Below are 9238 nucleotides of genomic sequence, written 5' to 3' on the forward strand. Positions count from 1 at the left end.
AATATATATTGTATATGCATATTAACAAATCTAAAACGATAGGACTATTAAACTAAAGTAAATACTAATTTATCTGTCTTATTCAATGTTAATGATATATACATATTCAATAAATACACACACACACACACACACACACACACACATATATCTCCACTGTAACCGCCCGAAGAAGAGATCAGTGTATCTCGAAAGCGCTAATAAAAGCATTTCGTTAGCCACAGAACGGTATCCTCTATTAATTTTTGATTATTAAAGCATTTCACGTGTATGTATGTAAGTGGGGGGTATGCATGGGGGTAAGTGGGGGCAATTGAATTAGTCTTAGGATATTACATTGTGGAATATTGTTATAAATGATAGTATATAATATTATTCATGTATTTAATGTGTACATTTAATTAGCATGTAATATTAATGGTAATATTGCAATATGCATTTGGTGTTATCACTAATATTAATTGATCATTCTATTTAATTTACTAGACTTAAACACACACACACACACACACACACACACACACACACACACACACACACACACACACACACACACACACACACACACACACACACACACAATTAAGTCTAGTATATGAAAATTAAATAGAATGATCAATTAATATTGTTTAGTGATAACACCAAATGCATATTGCAATATTTTGCATGCTAATTAAACGTACACATTAAATACATGAATAATATTATATAGTATCATTTATAACAATATTCCACAATGTAATATCCTAAGGCTATAATTCAATTGGAATACCCCCTTAAAAGGCCCTTTCCACCTATTTAAGTCCCGCCCCCTTGTTCTTCTACGCTGATTGGCCATCTGATGGGTCACATGATAAACCCCAGCCTCTTCTTTTGAGAGACATGCCAAGCTGTGATTGGCTCTTCGCTGCTCCCCATCGCTTCCCAACCTATCAGAAGGCTGAAGGGCGGGCTTGTGAAGAAAGGGGTGATGGGAAGTGTAGTTTTTCTCCCCCCAGCTGACAACGCCCTGATTCAGGGCAGACACGTGTTATCAGAGGTCTGTATTGTATTGTATGTCTTTATTTATATAGCGCCATTAATGTACATAGCGCTTCACAGCAGTAATACACGTGGTAATCCAATAAATAACAGATAATATAAATAACAGATCATGGGAATAAGCGCTTTAGACATAAAAGTAACATTAAGGAAGAGGAGTCCCTGCCCCGAGGAGCTTACAATCTAATTGGTAGGTAGGGAGAACGTACAGAGACAGGAGGAGGGAGTTCTGGTAAGTGCGTCTGCAGGGGGCCAAGCTTTATGTATCGTGTGTCTAGTAATATCTACGGTGCTATTCATATGCTTCTTTAAGCAAGTGTGTCTTAAGGTGGGTCTTACAGGGACGGGAACGCGCGTTTGCCGGTTGCTCGTGCGTAAGAGCCGCCAGTAAGTGCTGATTGCGCCAGCATGGTTGGCAAGTGCTCTTTGCGCACGCAGCGCTCGCCAGGGGGACCAAAAAACCCGGGACAGCACCCGAAAAAGTGGAGCGCCCGAAAAAACGGGACATCTGGTTACCCTAACAATGACCCCCCCCCCCCACACACACACTTAATAAACCTCCCCCAGACCTCTGCTCCACTGATCCGGTTCTGATTTTCGGCGCGCATGGGGAGGAGCTTATACTGGAGGTTGGGTGCAGCAGCAGGTGATGATGCTGCAGGGGGGGGGGGGGGAAGCAGGGGAACAGTTGCCCTGCCCCCCCTCCCCCCCAGTGCCCGAGCCTAGATATAAAGCTGGATACAGAATTAGCTAACCCTCTAAATATAGCACGGACATAACGTAAATCGGGGTCATACGAGTACAGCCAAGCTCCCATCATGTCATCTGTGCCAGTGTAAGGACCCATCCTATAACCTTATATACCCATAGACATATCCACATGATACGCAGCGCTACACTGAGCGGGGGTCTCTGCGGATAATTACCTCAATACAGAGGGAAGTGGCCCCTGGTAATTTCTACTTCAGAGCATAGAGTAAGGACAGGCTATGTGTATCGGGGGAGAAGAGGTTATTGTGTGTGTGTGTGTATCGGGGGAGAAGAGGTTATTGTGTGTGTGTGTGTATCGGGGGAGAAGAGGTTATTGTGTGTGTGTGTGTTTCGGGGGAGAAGAGGTTATTGTGTGTGTGTGTGTATCGGGGGAGAAGAGGTTATTGTGTGTGTGTGTGTATCGGGGGAGAAGAGGTTATTGTGTGTGTGTGTGTATCGGGGGAGAAGAGGTTATTGTGTGTGTGTGTGTATCGGGGGAGAAGAGGTTATTGTGTGTGTGTATTGGGGAGAAGAGGTTATTGTGTGTGTGTATTGGGGAGAAGAGGTTATTGTGTGTGTGTATTGGGGAGAAGGTTATTGTGTGTGTATTGGGGGAGAAGAGGTTATTGTGTGTGTGTATTGGGGGAGAAGAGGTTAGTGTGTGTGTGTGTGTGTGTGTATTGGGGAGAAGAGGTTATTGTGTGTGTGTGTATTGGGGAGAAGAGGTTATTGTGTGTGTGTATTGGGGGAGAAGAGGTTATTGTGTGTGTGTATTGGGGGAGAAGAGGTTATTGTGTGTGTGTATTGGGGGAGAAGAGGTTATTGTGTGTGTGTATTGGGGGAGAAGAGGTTATTGTGTGTGTGTATTGGGGGAGAAGAGGTTATTGTGTGTGTATTCGGGGAGAAGAGGTTATTGTGTGTATTGGGGGAGAAGAGGTTATTGTGTGTATTGGGGGAGAAGAGGTTATTGTGTGTGTGTGTATTGGGGGAGAAGAGGTTATTGTGTGTGTGTGTGTATTGGGGGAGAAGAGGTTATTGTGTGTGTGTATTGGGGGAGAAGAGGTTATTGTGTGTGTGTATTGGGAGAGAAGAGGTTATTGTGTGTGTGTATTGGGGAGAAGAGGTTATTGTGTGTGTGTATTGGGGGAGAAGAGGTTATTGTGTGTGTGTATTGGGGGAGAAGAGGTTATTGTGTGTGTGTATTGGGGGAGAAGAGGTTATTGTGTGTGTGTATTGGGGGAGAAGAGGTTATTGTGTGTGTGTATTGGGGGAGAAGAGGTTATTGTGTGTGTGTATTGGGGGAGAAGAGGTTATTGTGTGTGTGTATTAGGGGAGAAGAGGTTATTGTGTGTGTGTATTGGGGAGAAGGGGTTATTGTGTGTATTGGGGAGAAGGGGTTATTGTGTGTATTGGGGAGAAGGGGTTATTGTGTGTATTGGGGAGAAGGGGTTATTGTGTGTATTGGGGAGAAGGGGTTGTGTGTATTGGGGAGAAGGGGTTGTGTGTATTGGGGAGAAGGGGTTATTGTGTGTATTGGGGAGAAGGGGTTATTGTGTGTATTGGGGAGAAGGGGTTATTGTGTGTATTGGGGGAGAAGAGATTATTGTGTGTGTGTATTGGGGGAGAAGAGATTATTGTGTGTGTGTATTGGGGGAGAAGAGATTATTGTGTGTGTGTATTGGGGGAGAAGAGATTATTGTGTGTGTGTATTGGGGGAGAAGAGGTTATTGTGTGTGTGTATTGGGAGAGAAGAGGTTATTGTGTTTGTGTATTGGGGGAGAAGAGGTTATTGTGTGTGTGTATTGGGGAGAAGAGGTTATTGTGTGTGTGTATTGGGGGAGAAGAGGTTATTGTGTGTGTGTATTGGGGGAGAAGAGGTTATTGTGTGTGTGTATTGGGGGAGAAGAGGTTATTGTGTGTGTATTGGGGGAGAAGAGGTTATTGTGTGTGTATTGGGGAGAAGGGGTTATTGTGTGTATTGGGGAGAAGGGGTTATTGTGTGTATTGGGGAGAAGGGGTTATTGTGTGTATTGGGGAGAAGGGGTTATTGTGTGTATTGGGGAGAAGGGGTTATTGTGTGTATTGGGGAGAAGGGGTTATTGTGTGTATTGGGGGAGAAGAGGTTATTGTGTGTGTATTGGGGGAGAAGAGGTTATTGTGTGTGTATTGGGGGAGAAGGGGTTATTGTGTGTATTGGGGAGAAGGGGTTATTGTGTGTATTGGGGAGAAGGGGTTATTGTGTGTATTGGGGAGAAGGGGTTATTGTGTGTATTGGGGAGAAGGGGTTATTGTGTGTATTGGGGAGAAGGGGATATTGTGTGTATTGGGGAGAAGGGGTTATTGTGTGTATTGGGGAGAAGGGGTTATTGTGTGTATTGGGGAGAAGGGGTTATTTTGTGTATTGGGGAGAAGGGGGTTATTGTGTGTATTGGGGAGAAGGGGTTGTGTGTATTGGGGAGAAGGGGTTATTGTGTGTATTGGGGAGAAGGGGTTATTGTGTGTATTGGGGAGAAGGGGTTATTGTGTGTATTGGGGAGAAGGGGTTAGTGTGTGAACTGGGGAGAGGGGGTTAGTGTGTGAACTGGGGAGAGGGGGTTATTGGGCGTGGGGGTGGGAGGTAAGGGAGGGGGTGGGCAGGATGGAGAGGTAGGTGGGGGAGGGAGAGGTAGGTGTGGTAAGAGATGGGAGGATGAGAGGAGGGAGGAGAGGTGGGGGTAAGAGGGAGGGAGGGAGGGAGAGGTCCGGTGTGAGAGCTATGGGTCCAGTCCAGAAATGCTCGGTGACAATGTCTGCTTACTGTAACTCTATATAAATATTTATTATACAAGCATACACTAAATATATATATATATATGCTAATATAACTGTATACTCATCTGCATGTCTTAGGTATATATATATATATATATATATATATATATATATATATATATATATATAAAATATGTATCAATGCAAATATCAAAGATAAAAAACATTCATATTAAAAATATATATATATTAAAAAACTATTCATGTAACAATAACTTTAATAATACTACAACACAGGAAAAATTCATGATAAAAATAAAATGTAATTTTGTAGTTTCTCTCTCACAAATGTATTTTGAAAGCGTGCGTGTCTATATTTGAATAAATGAGAACAAACACGGACGGTGTATACACAGTATATTTATTCAGCAAGACAATATATTCCGGTGTAAGGCATAAAAGCTCATTGAGCTAAAATTCACAGTAATACGAGGGAACCTGGGGAAAGGATTTCATTCTAAAACACACAAACAAAATCTATATATATATTTATATTGGACTTCTATGTAAAGGTTTGGCAGCCATCTTGGGACTGGCAGGCTCGCTACCTTAAGGCAAGCTGGATCAGGGGCAGCCATGTTGAGGTTGGCACATGTAGCAAGACAAGCAGGGTTGCAGCGAGTGGGGTCGGAGGCCATATTGAGTGTGGGCATGTCGCCTCAGCGGCAGCCATGTTCTGCAGCAGGTCACCATTTTGTGTTGCTCCAGTTTGGTGGGTAGAATGGTGGCCATATAGTGTGATTGGCAGCCATGTTGTGGGAGCAAGGCCTGTTGACATAGGCACAGCCATTTTGTGTGGGGGGCAGCCATTTTTTCCTGTCATAAAGGGGTTCATAGCAGCCATGTTGAAAAGGGGAACACAGGTGGCCAAGTGGGCTTCAGACCTAGCTGTGTACCAAATAATGACAAGCACTCCGACACATGCTACACTAACGATGATGGAGTCGGCCATTTTGTGTTAAGCAGAAGAGGGAACGATGGCGAGCCATGCTGATTCAACAGACTTGGGGGGGGGGGGGTTTGGGGGGGGGAGGGCAGGCAAAAGCGGGAGCCATTTATGTTTTCCCATCCCAATTTCAGCCACAAAAGGCCTGCCAAGCCACGACTACATATCCAACCAAGATGGCTGCCGAGCAAACCCTCCAACCAGAAGGGTAGACAAGACACGCGGGACAAAGAGCAGACGCCATGAAGACAAAATCAAGATGGGGGTGTCCGGGAGAAGGAGACGAAGGAGAGCGGCGGGAAAATCGGCAGTCAGCAATTACGACATGCGCCCAGGCTTCTGCTGTGCATTCTGGAAGAGAGAATTCATCTCGTTAGCGTTTGTTAATGAAGGGTGGCACCTTAAATAGGCAGCCTAAGCACCTTACCAACTCGTTATCACCAGAAAAAAAGGAGTAGAAACCATTTTAATGTTGGTCGGGAAGACAAATAGCCATTTAATGAAACGGTTGCCATTTGGTGAGCAAGGAATGTTGGCGTCAGCGATGGCAGCCATTGTGTGGGATGTCGGCAGCCATATTACAGAATATTGGCGTGCGTGAGACTTTTAGACGAAACAGGACATCCATTTTATAATGGAGGGGGTATGACTGTCAGTCATCTTACAGGACAGTGCACCGACTGAAATAGGCGGCTATTATCAAGCATAGGTGTGAGAGAACCCGCCATTTCATAGAATACTGGTAGCCATTTTAAAAAGAGAGAAAGTAACTGGCGGACATTTTATTGAACATGGGAGTGAAAGCAGTAGCCATTTTATGGGACACTGGCTCAAGTGAGGTTGGTGGCCATTTAACAGAACACGAGCGGCCATTTTATATCATAGTAGTTTACACAAGCGCATTTTGTGCTACCACAAAACAGTTGCCAGGAAAAAAGCCGGTGGCTATTTTGCCCAGACGGATATATATATATTTTTTAAAGAGACGTCAACATTAAAGATGGCCGCCCCCTGACCTGGTTGATGCTGACGCCAGTCAGCCTTTCCACGGTCTCCGGCAGCCGGCTGAGGATATCCAGCACCTCCCCGGTGAGCTTAGAGGCCCCGACCTCGCCCCCGCCGCTGGACACCATCTTTATCTTCGACACCTGTGTCAGCGGCTTGCTGATCTCTTCAGCAATCTGAAACACGGAGCGTAGTGTGAGCGCGGGAATAGCAGAGAGGGCTGCAGGGCAGGATGGAGGTGCAGTGACAGAGCTGTGTGTGTGTGTGTGGGGGGTCAGTACAGGAATAGCAGAGAGGGCTGCAGGGCAGGATGGGGGTGCAGTGACAGAGCTGTGTGTGTGTGTGTGGGGGGGGGGGAGGTGTAGTGACAGAGCTGTGTGTGTATGTGTGTGTGGGAGGTGCAGTGACAGAGCTGTGTGTGGGGAGGGTCAGTACAGGAATAGCAGAGGGGGCTGCAGGGCAGGATGGAGGTGCAGTGACAGAGCTGTGTGTGTGTGTGTGTGTGGGAGGTGCAGTGACAGAGCTGTGTGTGTGTGGGGGGGGGGGTCAGTACAGGAATAGCAGAGAGGGCTGCAGGGCAGGATGGAGGTGCAGTGACAGCTGTGTGTGTGGGAGGGGTCAGTACAGGAATAGTAGAGAGGGCTGCAGGGCAGGATGGAGGTGCAGTGACAGAGGTGTGTGTGTGTGTGTGTGGGGGGGGAGGGGTCAATACAGGAATAGCAGAGTGGGCTGCAGGGCAGGATGGAGGTGCAGTGACAGAGGTGTGTGTGTGTGTGTGTGGGGGGGGGGGTCAATACAGGAATAGCAGAGAGGGCTGCAGGGCAGGATGGAGGTGGAGTGACAGAGCTGTGTGTGGGGGTCTGGGGGGGGGTCAGTACAGAACTAGCAGAGGGGGCTGCAGGGCAGGATGGAGGTGCAGTGACAGAGCTGTGTGTGTGTGTGTGTGGGAGGTGCAGTGACAGAGCTGTGTGTGGGAGGTGCAGTGACAGAGCTGTGTGTGTGGGGGGTGTCAGTACAGGAATAGCAGAGAGGGCTGCAGGGCAGGATGGAGGTGCAGTAACAGAGCTGTGTGTGTGTGGGGGGGGGGGGGGGGTCAGTACAGAACTAGCAGAGGGCTGCAGGGCAGGATGGAGGTGCAGTGACAGAGCTGTGGGGGTGTGGGGGGGGGGTCAGTACAGGACTAGCAGAGGGGGCTGCAGGGCAGGATGGAGGTGCAGTGACAGAGCTGTGTGTGTGTGTGGGGGGGGGGGGGGGAGGTGTAGTGACAGAGCTGTGTGTGTATGTGTGTGTGGGAGGTGCAGTGACAGAGCTGTGTGTGGGGAGGGTCAGTACAGGAATAGCAGAGAGGGCTGCAGGGCAGGATGGAGGTGCAGTGACAGAGCTGTGTGTGTGGGGGTGTGGGGGTCAGTACAGGACTAGCAGAGGGGGCTGCAGGGCAGGATGGAGGTGCAGTGACAGAGCTGTGTGTGTGTGTGTGTGTGTGTTTGTGTGTGTGTGGGGGAGGTGCAGTGACCGAGCTGTGTGTGTGTGGGAGGTGCAGTGACAGAGCTGTGTGTGTGTGTGGGAGGTGCAGTGACAGAGCTGTGTGTGTGTGTGTGTGGGAGGTGCAGTGACAGAGCTGTGTGTGTGTGTGTGTGGGAGGTGCAGTGACAGAGCTGTGTGTGTGTGTGGGAGGTGCAGTGACAGAGCTGTGTGTGTGTGTGTGTGGGAGGTGCAGTGACAGAGCTGTGTGTGTGTGTGTGGGAGGTGCAGTGACAGAGCTGTGTGTGTGTGTGTAGGAGGTGCAGTGACAGAGCTGTGTGTGTGTGTGGGAGGTGCAGTGACAGAGCTGTGTGTGTGTGTGTGGGAGGTGCAGTGACAGAGCTGTGTGTGTGTGTGTGGGAGGTGCAGTGACAGAGTTGTGTGTGTGTGTGTGGGAGGTGCAGTGATGTGCAGGAATAGCAGAGTGTACCAGCGGGAGCTTCTCCAGTAACATATCTACGATGGCGGCATCCTTATACTCCTCAAAGGCTTCGGCCTTCTTAGCCATTTGTTCAGCATCAGCGCGGGCACGGACTTCAATCGCATAGGCCCGAGCCTCCCCCTTCACCTGTGGGGAGAGAGGGGGGGAAGAGATGGTGGGGTCGAGGGGAAGGAGGCGGTGGGGGGTGAGGGGAAGGAGGCGGTGGGGGGTGAGGGGAAGGAGGCGGTGGGGGGTGAGGGGAAGGAGGCAGTGGGGGGTGAGGGGTGAGGGTAAGGAGACGGTGAGGGGTGAGGGGTGAGGGTAAGGAGACGGTGAGGGGTGAGGGTAAGGAGACGGTGGGGGGTGAGGGTAAGGAGACGGTGGGGGGTGAGGGTAAGGAGACGGTGGGGGGTGAGGGTAAGGAGACGGTGGGGGGTGAGGGTAAGGAGACGGTGGGGGGTGAGGGTAAGGAGACGGTGGGGGGTGAGGGTAAGGAGACGGTGGGGGGTGAGGGTAAGGAGACGGTGGGGGGTGAGGGTAAGGAGACGGTGGGGGGTGAGGGTAAGGAGACGGTGGGGGGTGAGGGTAAGGAGACGGTGGGGGTGAGGGTAAGGAGACGGTGGGGGTGAGGGTAAGGAGACGGTGGGGGTGAGGGTAAGGAGACGGTGGGGGGTGAGGGTAAGGAGACGGTGGGGGGTGAGGGTAAGGAGACGGTGGGGGGTGAGGGTAAGGAGACGGTGGGG

At 49.2% G+C, this 9238-nt stretch overlaps 1 protein-coding gene across 1 annotated transcript in view; it reads right to left on the reverse strand.

The window, feature by feature from the left end:
* Positions 1-4946: 4946 nt before the first annotated feature.
* The window catches only part of LOC142485372 (flotillin-1-like), a 32217-nt gene continuing 27925 nt past the window's right edge, over positions 4947-9238 (reverse strand). The window contains 3 exon segments of the mRNA XM_075584407.1: positions 4947-5899; positions 6565-6729; positions 8505-9077. Coding sequence (XP_075440522.1) covers positions 5867-5899; positions 6565-6729; positions 8505-9077 — 771 coding nt within the window. The 3' untranslated portion in view covers positions 4947-5866.

Source organism: Ascaphus truei, unplaced genomic scaffold (assembly GCF_040206685.1).
Source record: "Ascaphus truei isolate aAscTru1 unplaced genomic scaffold, aAscTru1.hap1 HAP1_SCAFFOLD_571, whole genome shotgun sequence".
In the NCBI taxonomy this organism is placed as follows: Eukaryota; Metazoa; Chordata; class Amphibia; order Anura; family Ascaphidae; genus Ascaphus; species Ascaphus truei.